Source organism: Colius striatus, chromosome 19, assembly GCF_028858725.1.
Source record: "Colius striatus isolate bColStr4 chromosome 19, bColStr4.1.hap1, whole genome shotgun sequence".
Classification (NCBI taxonomy): Eukaryota; Metazoa; Chordata; class Aves; order Coliiformes; family Coliidae; genus Colius; species Colius striatus.
This window is the reverse complement of record NC_084777.1, coordinates 4,549,306-4,565,452: the sequence shown is the minus strand read 5'-3', so window position 1 is coordinate 4,565,452 and position 16,147 is coordinate 4,549,306. Positions and strand designations below refer to the sequence as shown.

At 45.4% G+C, this 16,147-nt stretch overlaps 2 protein-coding genes across 5 annotated transcripts in view; one reads left to right on the top strand and one right to left on the bottom strand.

Moving 5' to 3' along the window:
* The window catches only part of DDX31 (DEAD-box helicase 31), a 47,439-nt gene extending 38,952 nt beyond the window's left edge, over positions 1-8,487 (bottom strand). Inside the window, exons 1-10 of one of the 4 annotated variants that reach the window (XM_062011687.1) lie at positions 8,082-8,487; positions 7,830-7,906; positions 6,139-6,386; positions 5,875-5,950; positions 5,376-5,419; positions 4,869-4,939; positions 4,266-4,330; positions 3,387-3,431; positions 1,875-1,916; positions 121-185 (exon numbers count right to left, since the gene is read on the bottom strand). In XM_062011687.1, the coding sequence (XP_061867671.1) occupies positions 121-185; positions 1,875-1,916; positions 3,387-3,431; positions 4,266-4,330; positions 4,869-4,939; positions 5,376-5,419; positions 5,875-5,950; positions 6,139-6,386; positions 7,830-7,906; positions 8,082-8,472 (1,124 nt within the window). In that variant the 5' untranslated portion in view covers positions 8,473-8,487. Of the gene's footprint in view, positions 1-120; positions 186-1,874; positions 1,917-3,386; positions 3,432-4,265; positions 4,331-4,868; positions 4,940-5,375; positions 5,420-5,874; positions 5,951-6,138; positions 6,399-7,829; positions 8,039-8,081 lie in introns of those variants that run through there. The other 3 variants (XM_062011683.1, XM_062011684.1, XM_062011686.1) reach the window with 3 other exon arrangements.
* A 213-nt stretch (positions 8,488-8,700) lies between these two features.
* On the top strand, positions 8,701-14,674 carry GTF3C4 (general transcription factor IIIC subunit 4). The gene is made up of 5 exons (XM_062011964.1): positions 8,701-8,715; positions 9,250-11,070; positions 12,935-13,065; positions 13,967-14,055; positions 14,616-14,674. The coding sequence occupies exons 1-5, from the start codon at positions 8,701-8,703 to the stop codon at positions 14,672-14,674; spliced, it is 2,115 nt and encodes a 704-aa protein (XP_061867948.1).
* The last annotated feature ends 1,473 nt before the right edge of the window (positions 14,675-16,147 follow it).

The following is a 16,147-nucleotide window of genomic DNA, read 5'->3' as shown; positions in this document are numbered from 1 at the left end:
ACAGCTTGATCCCAACTCACAATGCTGTTTTCCCAGTAAGCAATAGCAGTCTAAAGAGAGATAACAGATGAAAACACCACACAGTGGAAGAACCCAAAATGCAGTTTAAGAAGTTCCTACCTGGCTTTTTCTGATTTCCTCTTTTCTCCCCCCATTAGCACTCCAGGCACAATCCAGGTAAATGGCTACAGAAAGGAAAACCAAGACCAATATAGATTTTAATTAATAAAGGGACAGGGCCTAATCCAATTGATGTCTCTTGGCAAAAAGAGAAAGGAGTGGGGCTGACAGCAGCATGCATCTGACTTGATGTAACGGACAGAGTCCACGTGCACCCTCTCACCCACAGCTACATATCAATGGCACCTTCAGTTCCAGCCATGTAACTTGCTTCCCACACCATCCAGGAAGATGGCAATGCAATCATTTTTTGAACTGCTTCCAATCACATAGTTATATTTCTTTTCCTTCTCCCCATGGAGCCTAAATGTTCAAAGACAAGCTACAATGCTATTTCTTCATCTTGCCTTTAAGCAATATCTTCCTGTGGCCAAGGAAGATGTAAGAACAACACAGGACCTATAAAGTTTATATATACACATAGAGACCTCCGTGCAGGCAGTCACCGTGGCTGTGAACATTAAATGTCAGTCTCACTGACATTGGCACTTACTTTAATGTGGTCCAATCTGTCATTGAATTCAACATTGCCCAATATTTACAGCAGAGATAATCAAAGCACAGTATTGCCATTGTCTCACTCAAGGGGAAACACAGGACAGAAGCAGAGCACAGCTTGTAAGAACTTGCACAAATGCATGGCTGGTAAATAGGCTTAAGCTTGCCCAGGTCACTGCTTGCCAGAAATGCTCCAGCAAAACATTTTCTACAAAATAAAGTTTCTTTTTAAGGTTTAAAATAAGGAAGATATCCAAGTAAGATCCAGACAGTATAATCTTAGCAGTTGGCATTAGAGTAATTGCATGAGGAGCAGATCAACCAGTCCTTTTCTCTCTCAGTAATTATTCAATCATAGCACACCCTCCAGGCATTCAGTCCTTCTGAGGTCCAAGCCAGGTCACAAGCTGAACCTTCTGCTTTGGGTCACTGTGATAGTTTACATTGGACTGGATGGTTACTACACATGAAACAAAGAAAAATTTAAGGGAGTCAGTCCAGACTTCATCCTTGGAGTGACATCAAAAGTCCACTCATCATAACTTCTACTTACTATGGAAGAAGACTGAAGTATTTTAAACCTCAGCATGACACAGCAAAATCTTACTTGGTAATTCCAGCATTAAAAAAACCCACTGGAAAAGTGTCTTATTTTTTCAGGGAAAAAACAGAAGAAAGAGTGGGAATATGGATCAGTTAAACAATTTAGATACCTTCTAGCCTCATGGTAGGATAGTCTGCCTCAATTAAAATGAAAGCACTATCATTTAATGACTTTAAAAGCCTTCTAATTTCTCCAGCCACTCAATTGGCAAAGCAGTTCACCAAGTTCTACTCCCCATCTGAAACCCATCTGTCTAGCATTAGTTTCAGTAAAGCAGTACTTGTCATTGTGAGAGCTTCCACTCATAACTCAGACAAACAATGGTAGGTGCTTCTAAAAACAAAGTGTTGTGGATATCAACCACGCTTGGTTATGAAAACATGTGCAACTAAGGTGCCATAATTAATCACTTAATTGTTCATGTAATAGTTTAAAACATGCCACAGGGAAATCATGCACTTGAAGACAAACAGATTTCTCTTTAAGCACCATATATCTTGCCAGATGCTGGATCTCCTTAAACATCCAGCTGAATGCACAGGAACTGAAATTGCTTAAGGAATATGAACAGCACAGAACACTGAATTCTTACCTTCAGTAGTTTCTGCATTGTATCAAAACTTTGCAGTGCAAGCTATGGAAAGCAACAAAAGAGAGTGAGTCCCTGGGCTACAATGACAGACTACAAACCCCCTTGGCCCCAGAACTTGTGAGCTGATCTAGTTATATGTATCATCAGAAGTCTAAATATATCCTGGATTTTTCTTTTACAACCTGATGATTTTATTCTCCTGTGTAATCCTTCTTTTGTTATATTTGGACCTGTTCAAAAACCTGTCTGTCAGTTCAGGTCCACAGACCAGCTCACAGGACAACACAGACTTCTGCTGGCTTCTGAGAATGCCCCAAGGAGAAAACAATCTGAAGCCCAAGAAGATTTTGCTCCACCAGAAGAGTAAAAGGGAAAATGGCAGGATTTCTGGAAGAAATCCAGTATGAAAAGGAATTGTACCCCAGAGGTTAGCTACCTTCTGGCAGTCAGGGCATACCATATTATTCCTTCACCTGACTCACAGAGTGATCATACCACTTAAATCTTTCTATCTGTCTGCTTCCTCGCCAGTAGAACAGAGGTAGTATGTACAACACTTGCAAACCTCAATGTCTGGTCAGCAGGAAGCTGTTGGGTTTCCTGTGCTGAGAAAGGCAATGACTTGCCACCCTGACTCAATCATGGAACGAGTATGTGAGCAGGGCTTAGTTATGAACAGTAAAATTCTCACCATACACGCTACATATGACTTGCCAAGCTCTCAAGAAAGGCCATTACCTTCAATACAAAGTAAAATTAATACCAACTGCAATTACAAATTATCTTCACAAGTACTCTCAATGACAGCCCTTTAAACAAGCTTATGATCATCTTCCTCCACACTTAGTATTCACACAGCATCCAAGAGAGGTAGGAAGTTTACTGATGTACAAATGTAAATAGCTCCTTTCGCAGAACTGAGCTGAGATATTGCACTGCAGGTTGCAGAAACTACTGTGGCCCAAACTAGATACCTGCAATCAATTCTCCACATGGAAGTTATTATCAAAAGGTTGATAACCTCCTCTGAAATTGCCTTTGCAATTGCAAATAATATAAATCAAATAGGAGAGAGTTCAGTGGAGAACCCAACTAGGAAGCCTCATCTTCAGCATTCATTTATGGATTTGAAAATAAGGGCTTTAAAAATGAAACGCTGGTATAAGCCAACACATTTGCAAAGCTGATTTCAGTGGTTTTACTTACTAGCCCTGTGTGAGCTAGGCAAGCTTCTCCCTTCCATGCACTAAGCTGGAGAGTTTCTCCAGTCTTCACAATTGTTTCCAATTACATGAGGAAAACTTAAGAGATTCCTCCTTTCTGACTGTGGTATGGCACTGAACAAAAATGACAACAGGCATCCAGAGTGCAAACACTCTGTGAGGGCAAAATCTGAGCAAAAGGACAGACAGCTGTCCTAAGACAGGCCTTGGGGGACACACATCTGCCCACTAAAAATTAGTGCTCAAACACTCAGACCAAACAGAATCAGAAAGAAAAAAGGTCACCTACCTCTCTTGTTGGGACTAATACAAGTGCATAAGGCCCATCACTGCGCTGCAAACAGAGAAGACACAAGAACCACTGAGAAAGAACATAGCACTGATAAACAGGGCACTTCCATATCTATTTGTCAACAGACTGAATTTGAAGGCTTTTAGTACAAGTTTGTATACAATAGTCTGGGCTATTCCCCCTGAAGAGTCATAGAACCATAAAATCAATAGTCTTACAGATACCAACACTACATTGCCTTCTCTTTCCTGCTTGGGAAGCTGCTCCCAGTCACACTCAACATTCCATTCCATGCACATATTGTTTCACTCTTGTATTTCCGAGTTGCAGAAATACTCTTATGTTTGATACACAGCAACAATCTGTAGGCAGCAGCTGCAGAAAGTAACAATCCAAGATGAGTTGGAAACATTTCATCCTGACTGATGATCTCTTTCCATAAAAGGCACAAGGGATGGCAGATCTGCAGCAGCATTTTCTGGTCAATCAGATGATCCAAACTGGAAGCAGTTACCAAATATCACTCCACATCCAAGGCAAAAAACTTCTTACTCCTAAAGACCTTTGTTTTCAGTTCTCACAGCTTCCAGACTATTGTGTGTCCTACACTCTGCTTTCCCCAAATATGCCAATTCAGCCTATTTACAACTTAGCCTAGTGCATGAAGTAATGGGGAATGTGTAACATTGTTCTTGTATCATCTGTATCTCAACAGTACAGGAGGATCACATAAGCCACAGGCACAAATAAAGTGGAAGAGAGACTGCCTGACCTTTGGATCAAGAAGAGATAGTGAAGACTACAGGATAAGAGCTGGATTTTATTTTTATTAATCTTAATATGAAAAGCAAATATACTCAATTCTGTTGCAGCTACCTGTATTTTGGATTCCTTTCCTTGCAAAGACTGTACAAGTGGAATCCCATAGGCAAGAGTTTTACCTGTTTGAAAGAGAGAAAATTGGAAGATTTTCCACCAAGAAACCCCACGTGGCAATTACAGCACTCCAGCAAATGAAAGTACCATTCATCCTACTGTTCTTAAACTGAGATCAGTCTGCAGAAGTTTTAATTAAGTGGAAAGTTTCCAGAACAGAAGACTGACAGGCAACTCACCAAAGGGTTAAACTAAAAAAAACAGAGAGGTAGTGGTATCCTGCTAAGATCCAGCTAAACATCCCCACTCACCCAAAGAATTGAGAGACAGTTTGTATGGCAAGAGCTGCTTAGCTCTGCTGGTCCCCATGTGAGCCTCAGACAGCCCCATGAGCAGCAGCTGGCAGCTGCACATCAACCTCCAGTCTCAGCACCGTGGCATTACACAAGCTTGCACAGCATCTGTCTGTGTCACAGCAGTCTCACGTCAGGCTTTCCAGCCTGACACTTCTGTGAGCTGTATTGGGAATGTGAGGTTTTGGTTCTGTGTTTGGGATCCGGTTTAATACGCCCTAAGGAAGGAAGCTGACAATTAAATACTGACCTGAACCAGTCTGAGATCTCACTAGAGCATCTTTGCCTTGCAGGAGCACAGGAATTGTTTGCTTCTGAACACTGCATAACAAACAAAACACATCAGGAATAGGAATTTAGGATAGAATCCTAAATTTTTAACATCCAGTGACTGTTTCAAAACTCTTTACCCTCAATTCCACATATTTATCACATCAGGAGAGGTGATTTGTAAGGAAAGCCACTAGACAGGCATCAGGTGTGATAAATTGAAAAAAAAGAGATGGTTTTATGATTCAAGTAGCAAATTAGAATGCAGCACTGCAAGGTTCCATCTTCAGCTCTGACAACTGACTTGCTGTGGGACTTATGGGTTATTTCTCATCCCAAATTTCAAAAGCAACAATCCCTATGGCAATCAGGACAGCTGAGCAGGTACTGTGGTCTTCACAAACCAATTCCATGCAATGGAACAATCACAGATGACTGGCTTCAAGTGGTACTGAAGTGCAAAGGTTTTGTATAAAAGCCTGCTTACCTGGTCATGCTACTTATCTTCAGGACAGTGTTTATTGTGGAGATCTAGGGACAGAACAAAGAGCAGAAACTAGGTTTCACTGCCAAACAGTCCCTTGTGGTATAAGATTGAGTAAAGACCAGAAGAATGCTGCTTAATTCTCTACATTACTGGTCCTGGGTCTAAAAGGTCCCAGGTCCTCCAAACACTTTTTGATTCCTCATTAGAATTACACCATTGCTGGTACAGTGTGAAATACCAGCTTGTTAAAACACTGCACTTCCCAAGAGTTTTCTGTGGGGTTTTTTGGTATTACAACAGCAAACAGTGACAGGTGCTGGGATGGTGTGTTTGAGGATGGGTCAGGGCACCAGCCAGCACATTGAGCTAAGAGACTGCAACAAAATACTGGTGAGTCTGCCCAAGTCACCATGAATAAAGATGCATCTTCCAGATCTATAAGCTGCTCCCCACCCAAAACCCCCCACGTTTCAAGGCACAGAACCCTCCTGCCACTCACCAGATGTGGATGGAGGTCCAACTGGCTGAAAGAATCTGTAGTGAAAACATTTTCTTTCACCTGCTGCACTGCTTTTCTGAGTTAGGGGAAACAAACCAAAACAAAGCATGTGATGTAGTTAAAAATAGTCCAATAGCATTCCATGCAGACAGCAATGAAACTACACGTACCAAGCAACTGCTTTGCCCAAGCAAGGGCAAGAACTCAAGATGCTGAATTTCAAAGCATTGAAAGGGTTTTTTCCCTCCCATTCGTCTAAAATACCTGTGAATTTCTGGGATATCAGGGTTGTTTCTAAACAGGCTGGATGTCTTAATGAAAGGTTTGCTTTTCTGGCTTTCATTTCCCTTGTCAGTTGGCTGTTTCTTTGGAAGAGGTTTCTGTGATGAACTTCCCTTCTCCTTGACGTCAGCTTCAGCAGCACGTTTCTTGAAGGAGCTGACTGATGGCTTACGGTTACGTTTCAAAGGTGGGTTTCCATGTGGTGACTGGAGCTTTCTTTTCAGAGCTTTCTTTTCAGACTGCTTTTAATGTTAAGAAATAAACCACAGAGCAAGAATTCATTAATGACTAGGAATTAACACGTATCACATTGAACACAACCATCAGCACACGGGTAGATCCCTTGTTTGAGTTTTGCTGCTAGACAGTTCCTGCTCTGACACCAAGACCCCTGAACCCTACTGAAATGCAAAAGGAAATCTGAAGTCATATATAGTGCTCCTCTCAAACATTTCATCTAGTTTCTCCAGTAAGTCTAAAAATCTCTCTCAGAAGCTCTGCAGATCTCCTGATTACATTACAGTCATCCCTGTAGGTTTCCTTCTTTCAGAGGGCAGGGGGGGTGGCCTGTACTTCATTTCAGCTTATGCTTCTGCCAACCCCCAGCACTTCTGAGCTCTTTATTTCTTTTCCAACAGCAATCAGTTTATTTTACTGATCTTCCAATCATCTCCAGAAATAAATTTGCTCTTCTCACATCCCTCCAGATGAAGAAGAAATTAAATGTAACTTCCTTTGGTCCCCAAAGATCATCACACTTCCCCAGCTCTTTTTCAATGAGTTCGTTTTTCCTGACACCACTGCAAAACTCCCCAAAAGTGTGAAATGACAGCACAACGTTCCCCTACTTTTTCCTCTCTCTTCCCCACTCCTCGTTGCACACTCTGATTTTCTTTGTCCCACTAGGAACCGTATTCTTTTCAATCTCTGCTATCTTTTCCACACGTTTCTTCACGTTTTTTGGAACCAACCAAACACCAACCTCCTTCCACCAACATTCACTCTCAGAAAACTGATGGTGGTAGTGCCCTACCTCAAAGCACCCAATACAATCAGGGCAAACCCTGACCAACGTTTAATGTCACACACTTTTGCTCAATACTTTAACAACGCTTTAAAAATTACGAATAACAATTGAAACAACCTACAATCACTGTACCAATAACTTTAACATTGAAAGGGTTTATTTAACTTATTTTTGTTCTCTTTTCCTCAACTTTACAGGAGTAAAGCACCCGATTCCCGCAGCTCACAGCACTTCCAACATCACAAGTTTACTCTGAGCTGTGTAACAAGCCTTCCCTTCCCCGGCAGCATTTCAAAGCATCTCTCCAGGAGGCAGAGGCCTGACGAGCCCTTCCCCTCCCTAACCCAAGGTGGCCGGGCTCGTTTCCCTGCCAAGCCACCAGCCCCCTGTGCATGCAGCAACCCCGTATCGGAGGAGGGAAAGCCAAAGGCTCCATTTAACAACTTTCTAGACGCGGACTCGGCCCGTCCCCCTGCGCCGTGACCGCGGCTCGCCCGGGCCGGCCCCAGCCGGTGCCCCCAGCTCGGTCCCTTCAGAGCGAGCGCCACGGCTTCGTCCCGCAGCGGCAGCCGGGCCCCGGCGGAGCACCGGCAGCGAGGGCTGGCCCGGGCCCGTCTCAGCCTCAGCCTCCCCCGGCCGCACCTACCCGGCCGCGGCCCCGCGGCGCCGAGCCGAGGTTGAGCAGCAGCGTCCCGGCCGCCGCCATGGCCTCGCGCCTCCCTCAGGGCCCCGGGGCCGCCCCACGGGCCGGGCCCGACCCGCCAGGGCGGAGGGGAAGCGGCCGGAGCCCCGTCCCACGGGAACGGACGCTCGCCGGGCGTCCCGCAGCCGCCCCACCGCGGGGGCTCCTTGGGCCGCGGCCCGTCCCCCCGGGCGCCGCCGCCGGGCCGGTGGGGCGGTGCAGGCGGCGGCGGGGCAGCCCCGGCCGGGGCGGCCGGGGGCTTCGGCGGCGGCGGCGCAGGCGCGCTGCGGCCGCAGCGGCCCCCGTGCGGCGGCGGTAAGATGGCGGCGGCGGAGCGCGGGGACGGCCCGGCGCTGGCGGCGGCCGACGAGGAGCCGCCGCTGGGGCTCGAGCTGCTGGTCGAGGAGGTGGCGGCGGCGGCGCCCAGCGCCGGGTTCCGGCTCACGGCGGTGCGGCGGGAGCCGGCGGTGCGGCTGCAGCACGGCGTGAGCGGGCTGGAGCCGCTGGCCTGGTCGGAGGACCACCGGGTGTCGGTGAGCACCGCCCGCAGCATCGCCGTCCTGGAGCAGCTCAGCGACATCCACAGCGGCGGGCAGGAGATGGTCATCCACCGCACGGCCGTGCCCGCGCCCTCCGCCGCCTGTCTCCTCAAGGTGAGCCGGGCAGCCCGGCGCAGCACCGGCGCCGTCGCGCTGTGTCCCGCGGAGCCCCCGGGGTCGCCTCCTCCCGCGCTTCCCCTGCCCCCAGCACAGTTTCCCACAGCATTTCATGCGCTGATGCATTTTTTTGAAGCATGAGGGAGAAAAAAAGCCACATGTAGCCCAGCAGTGAAAGGATGAAATACAATCCAGTATCAAACGGATTTCAGGGATTCAGAATCGCTTGAGCCCCAGCACTTTGGGGACAATAACTTCAGTCAGTTTTGTCCCCGAGGATGAAAGATTTTTGGTAGCAGGGACTACTTTGGGAAGGGCATGTGACCTTCCACACTCCTTAGCACAGAGGGGAGTCAAATCTGAGCAAATACCTTATTAAACAGTAACTCTGTTGTTCAGGATTTGATTTTTATCCAAAACAATGCTGAAAATATGGAAGAACTTGAGTTGAATTATTGATCGCTTTGCAGTTTGAATGTTATGCCAAGTACCCTTAAGTACACACTTGAGATGTATGAACACAGGCTCTTTGTTTCATCAGACAAACAATAACTGAGTCAAAACTACACAAGTTCTGGTCAGTGATGGAGCCTAAGACTTAAGAGTGATGTTAATTAATTAACCACTGGAACAGCCTGTTAGAGATTGTGATACACGATGCTGTATTTCAAGTAGGAATGAATTCCAGGAAAGTCTTTGCTTCAAAAGTCGTTTTTGTTATCTCTTAGGTTGGTCCAAAGAAGGAGGTGGCCGAATGTAAGGAAAAGTTTGCAAGTTCAGTGGATCCAACAGTTAGTCAAACTTTTATGCTGGATCGAGTGTTCAATCCCGAGGGGAAGTCGCTGCCGCCCCTGCGAGGCTTCAAGTACTCCAGCTGGTCCCCGCTGGGCTGTGACGCCAACGGCAGGTGCCTGCTGGCAGCTTTAACCATGGACAACCGACTGACCATCCACGCCAACCTCAACAGGCTGCAGTGGGTGCAGCTGGTGGACCTGACAGAAATCTACGGGGAGCGTCTGTACGAAGCCAGTTACAAACTCTCCAAGGCCGACGCTCCCAGGGGAGAGCTCGGGGACTTCCCCGAGTTCCAGCGGCGCCACAGCATGCAGACGCCGGTGCGCATGGAGTGGTCGGGCATCTGCACCACGCAGCAGGTCAAACACAACAACGAGTGCTGGGACGTGGGCAGCGTGCTCTTGGCCGTGCTCTTTGAGAACGGCAACATTGCGGTTTGGCAATTTCAGCTCCCCTTTCTGGGCAAGGAATCGATTACTTCTTGCAATACCATCGAGTCCGGAATAAGTTCCCCCAGTGTGTTGTCCTGGTGGGAGTATGAACACAACAACCGAAAGATGAGCGGGCTTATTGTAGGGAGTGCTTTTGGACCTGTTAAGATCCTCCCCGTCAATCTAAAAGCAGTCAAAGGCTACTTTACCCTGAGGCAACCTGTAGTCTTATGGCAAGAAATGGACCAGTTACCAGTGCACAGTATTAAATGTATTCCTCTTTACCACCCCTACCAGAAGTGTAGTTGTAGCTTAGTGGTGGCTGCAAGAGGAGCTTACGTGTTCTGGTGTCTGCTGTTGATATCCAAAGCACGTCTGAACGTCCACAATTCCCACGTGACAGGGCTTCACTCTTTGCCAATCGTGTCTATGACGGCAGACAAGCAGAACGGCACGGTGTACACGTGCTCCAGTGATGGGAAGGTCAGGCAGCTGATTCCCATCTTCACAGACGTTGCTCTCAAGTTTGAGCACCAGCTGATCAAGCTCTCGGAGGTGTTTGGCTCCGTCAGGACTCACGGCATCGCCGTCAGCCCCTGTGGCGCATATCTGGCTGTTATTACCACAGAGGGAATGACCAACGGGCTGCACCCAGTGAACAAAAACTATCAGGTTCAGTTTGTAACCCTGAAGACTTTTGAGGAAGCAGCTGCGCAGCTCTTGGAATCTTCTGTTCAGAACCTTTTCCGGCAAGTGGACTTGACGGATCTCGTACGCTGGAAAATCCTGAAGGATAAGCATATCCCTCAGTTCTTACAGGAAGCACTGGATAAAAAGATCGAGAGCTGTGGTTCGACTTACTTCTGGCGGTTTAAGCTGTTTCTCCTGAGGATTTTGTACCAGTCCATGCAGAAAGCTCCTTTGGAGGTCACGTGGAAACCGTCACACGAGGATGCAAAAGTCCTGATATCGGATTCCCCTGGGATGGGCAGCACTGAAGATGACCAAGAGGAAGGAACTTCTAAACAAGCCAGCAGGCAGAGCCTATGTGACGCAGGCAAAGGTATGGACATAGATGATGCTGCAGATGAGTCTCTTCCTCAGTCGAGTGACGTAGGAGGCCGCGAGCCAATGGAAGAAAAGCTTCTTGAAGTACAGGCACAAATTGAGGCAGTAGAAATGCACTTGACACGAGAACACATGAAACGGGTGTTGGGGGAAGTTTATCTACACACATGGATTACAGAAAACACCAGTATTCCCACCAGAGGAGTCTGTGACTTCTTAATGTCCGATGATGGCTATGAGGACAGGACGGCACGAGTAAGTGCACCCCTATGCTCTGGGGGTTTGGTGTTACAAGTTCCTTCTTTCTCCCCACTCCATATCCTTAAATGAACACACAACTTTGGGGTGGGAAAGAGAACTGTAGTCGTGTCATCCTTGCCAGGTAGCTTCTATAGAGTGTACAGCTTAAATTGTCCTTCCTTGGAGTTACGGGAGAGGAGGGAATGTCAATGCAGATGTTGAAAGCTGGATCAGGTACAATAAAGGATAAGCATGCCTGATTGTTTCCAGAACAAAGGAGAGTTTTTCTGCTGCTGTTGGTGGGTTTAGAACATGTACTGAGGCGGAGAGATGTTTGTTTTCATGGCTAAGCTTATTTAATGTCATCTATCTACAAAACTCAGTTTAGGAGGCATTTCCTCTAGTCAGTTACATCTGCAGTTCTAATTTGAAGAGCTGCAGCATGAGTTCTTTAAATTGAAAGTACTGTGATTGTCCAGGTGGTACATCAGGTCTTGTCACTGCTCCATGAACCTTCAGTGAAAGGATCAGTAATAGAGGTCAAAAAGTCATCATGTTTTATGAGTTAAATCCAGTAACTCAGAACTTTCTGCAGGACTTTTAATAACCAAGCTGACTGAGTCTGTGTTAGAACATATACAGCCTGAACCTTCAGGCTTGCTTGCCTTTATTCATCTACAGTAAATAAATGTAACTGAATGCTTGTCCATCACAGGAAATCTTCCCAAACTTGCAATACTTCCTACCAGAATAAAAGCAGAACTGCAAGAACAGTATTCCAACTGATGCAATGTGTAAAGTAAGATTTGTGGAAGGAAATAAGTGGTCCTGGTTGGACTTGATGATCTTAAAGGTCTTTTCCCACCTAAATGATTCTGTGGTCAGTGAACCTTGCACTGGGCAATGGTTTCTGAATACAGATGTCAGACAAAGGAAGCTTCAGTGAGAACACTCTGCCATCAGCCTCCCAGCTCTTAAGGCTTGATGACAAGAATGTCTCAGGTGTCTCTGGACCTCTCTGTATGAGCAGAGAATGGTTCTTTTCAGTACCTAAGTCCTTAAATCACTTGAACTGTAAAAAACAGCCTTTACATTGCATCCAGAAAGACAGAGGAAGGAAGCACATTTCCATTACTGGTGTAGCAGGGTGGTCTCTGTGGGAATTAGAAGCAAGCAGGCCACACGGTGTGGCTGTCAGTAGTTCACTAGGAAAGTGTTCTGGCTGAACTGCTGTGTTTTTCTACCATGAATTGAAGGTTTGAGAGATTACTTTTCTTACCTTGTAAACAAGATTCTTCTTTTTATAGGGATTAAAAGCTGACTTCCAAATTCTATTTTACCTGTTCAGTTTGCTGTCACATTTTAAAGGTCCTTGGGATGTGGTTTATATCTATTGAAACGTCAAAGACAAATTCGATCACATTAATGTTCTACTGTAAACATTATATATGCTCTAAGATGACTGCTGAAGACACCCATCCAGGTAATTTCTGAACAGGGTTTGTTGTTTTTCTAGCACATTCATTGTGATAGGCATGAGAAGGGGGAAGCACTGCTCTAAGGGCCAGTGGCATCCTTGGAAATGGTTTGATACCAATTTCCTCAGTTAAGCAGGTAGCTTAACATAACTCTACTGCTCTGAAGTTCTGCACCCCTTTACTGTGGGACAGAAATCTTTAGGAGATGACCAAAAAAAGAGAATTAATTGATACTTATTAATATGTTCTATTCCTTATGCTCTTATTCCTTGGAATTCAGGGAAGAGCATAGATCTTTGCATCCTGTATCACACTGAAATCACAATGTCCTGAGAGACATTTCCAGTGTTGTGTGGGCAGCTGTCCTGCTGTAAACAATGCTGACTGCTGTGTGTTCCCAGGTGCTGATCGGGCATATCTTAAAGAAAATGAACAAACAGACTTTTCCAGAGCACTGCAGCTTGTGTAAAGAGATCCTCCCATTCACGGATCGCAAACAGGCCGTCTGCTCCAATGGACATATTTGGCTCAGGTAATTGGTTCTTAAAAGAGTTTTGGCTGTCCCCTTGATGATTTAAAGATACTTAAATAGGCAACCTAACACACCTCCTGGTGCTGGAGGAAACAGTCAGGAAGCATGTTACCCATGCTGCAGTTAATGACAGTTTTTGGTGGCTGTAATCTGTCCTCTTCTGTGAGCCTGGAGGTTGGATTTGGTTCTCTCACCAGTACACTGCTTTTAAAATACAGTGCTTTTGATTGACTGTTTTTCTCCAAGCAGGGGTAGGATGAGGACAGGGAGAAAGTAGGAGAGGGAAAATCACGCACAAGTCGTGCTTTGGAACAGCACTTGAAGGAGGGGTGCTTCTAGATGCTTCAGCATTTGAAAACAAAGTAATTGAACAAAATGAGTTGGAACCAGCCACCCTGAGAAGTCAGGCAAGTCGTGGAACATCTAGAAAAGGAACATTTCCAGCATCCATGTGTTGGGTACATGGGGAGTGTCCCTGGACATTAGCAAGTCAGTAGTCTGTGACAAAGAAAAACCTTTGTCTAACAGGTAGCATGTGCTAGTTTGGCTAAATACTGACTGCCTTAAAGCCACTGTGGTTCCTCCCCTGTGCAGTGACCTTCAAGCTTTTCATCTCTTCTATTGTACACTACAATTCTTTAGTGTCAATGGTGACACTTTTTTCTGTGGTAGACTGATTTTTGGTCTGTTTAATTGTTGTGACCACATGTAATTGGCTGCACTTCATTTACCTGACTTACTAAATTATTAGATTTCATGTTTAATGTGGCCCATTACTGCCCACACTCTCAGAAAGCAAGGTCTACTGCAGAGAGAACCCATCTTCCAGTCAGGGCATAGGAGCAGGTCACAAACCAGTAAAACCCAAAGCCTCTTGATAAAACAACTTGTCCTTTCACAGGTGCTTTCTAACCTACCAGTCCTGTCAGAGCCTGGTATACAGGAGGTGTTTGCTTCACGACAGCATTGCACGGCATCCCACCCCAGAAGGTAAACTGTGGCTATGTGTTCTTTTATCTCCAAAATAACTTGAATTAGCTTGATTCTTTTAGGCAGTTACTGTGAGGTATCAGTTCAGTGCACTTCACAGTGTCCTGTTATTGTCCATGCATTGGTGGCAGACATTAATTACAGAATAGTGCCTGCAGAAATTAATCTACAAGCACTGTTTTTATGGGAGCTGGGTAAATGCATCATCTGTGCTACAACAACTAGTTTATATTCAAGTTGAATATATTAGCATCCAGTTCTGCAATAGCTGAGGGTCTTTGACATTCTGTTTCAGTGCAAGCTTGTATTGATCTAGCACAGGTAAAGAAACAGTTGGCACCTTGCTGGCTTAGGTCCCAAACCCGCTGTAAGTACATCATTCAGAGACAGAAACAGCAGGCTATGGGGACCAGTCAGCCTTTTGGCTTTGTTCAGAGTCTAAGGAAGGACAAGCTGTGCAAGAAAATTGTTTTCTTCCCAAGTGGTACACTTAGAAAAATAACCACAGAGTACTCTACCAGTTTGTCTTAAAGTGCAGGTGACATTTGTCCTCTCCCCAGAATATGTGGGTACTCCAGTCAGCACTAAGGATCAACTACAGAACTTAAACCTCTGCTGAGAGGTTGTAAACTTAATTTCCTTGTATTGTAGAGAGACAAAGAAAGAGGAACCAAGGAATGCATTATGTGAAGGGTCTAATTTCAGTTAAGAAAATGACACTACATTTGTGATCCTTTAAATATTTTCCCTCTTTAACTACTTAGATGAGTATGTGAGGACCCAGCATGGACTCTTTCACCTTAATTTTGTCCCCCACTGAAGTGGGATTTAAACTGGCATTACTTGAAGACAGAAGTACAGTTGGATTCTTTCTGGACATTCAGTTAATACTGCAGGGTGAATATATACAAACTGTTTCAGGATTATGATGTAGTTTGTTCATCCTGGGAATCATTCCTGTGTCCATCTCTACCACTGTCCTTAGCAACTTGTTTTCTTATTTGCAGATCCTGAATGGATCAGGAGGTTACTGCAAGGACCTTGCACATTCTGTGATTCTCCTGTGTTCTAGGGAAAAGCTATGTAAAGACTGAAAGTATTTTCTCTACCGCGTAAGCTCCCTTCAGTCTGGAAGGGTATCGAGCACAGGAACACAGACTTTGATGAGAGGGAAGACATTGTCCACAGCCCTGTAAATAGGACACTGGAGGTTCTAGAAACTCCTTAAGTCCAGAGCTCATCCCATACTCCAGAAACAGGAGTACACCTGGAACAGTGAGTTTATAAAGCAGTTGGACATGCACCCCACTGAAGCATCAGCAGCTGGACACACTTCCCTTCACTGGAAAGGAACTGAAGTCTTGAGCACATGATGTGAACTGTCCTTTCTGCCCAACAGCTGTGTGCTTTCCCAAAAGCTAGGACGGGAACGGCGGAGCTGCCTCTTGAATGGTCTTGGTGGGTAGAGAAGGCTTCAGCTTGTGCTGCTCTTGTTTGCTTATTAACAAGCACTGGCACTTGCTGCAGAATATTAATCTATCGAAATAATCCATGGTTCTAATTTCTTGCAGAGTGAAGCATTTGCCAGTCACAGCCATATGAAAGAAACTGGCCATTATATTAGCTTCACTTAAGGCAGAAGAATAACTGCCTCTTAACTGTTACAACAGTACTGCAGCCAGAAGGGTGACACTGGCTGCCTGGGTCAAATGTGCATCAGTAAGAATATTTTTTATAATGTAATAATAAACTAATAGCAATTAGATGAAACACTAATATATACATATAATTTCCAATGCTCTTAAGTATTTTGCCCCACTTTCTCTTTCTGAACTAAGCTCTAACTACTCCCTAGCCTTTGCCCATGTATATGCCTTTTCTTTCACTTAACCCTTGACCAACAGGAATCGTCTTTTCCAGTGTAACCGAGTGACCAAAAATACCACCAATTTACCTTATTTTTAACTGAATTGAGAGTCTCCCTCAGCATAATCAAGCCTTACAGAGTCTGACACAAAAGCAATCAGCTGACAGTAATCTCAGCTGATAGTTTCTCAGCCAACCAAACCAACCACCTGCAACCCAAACCATG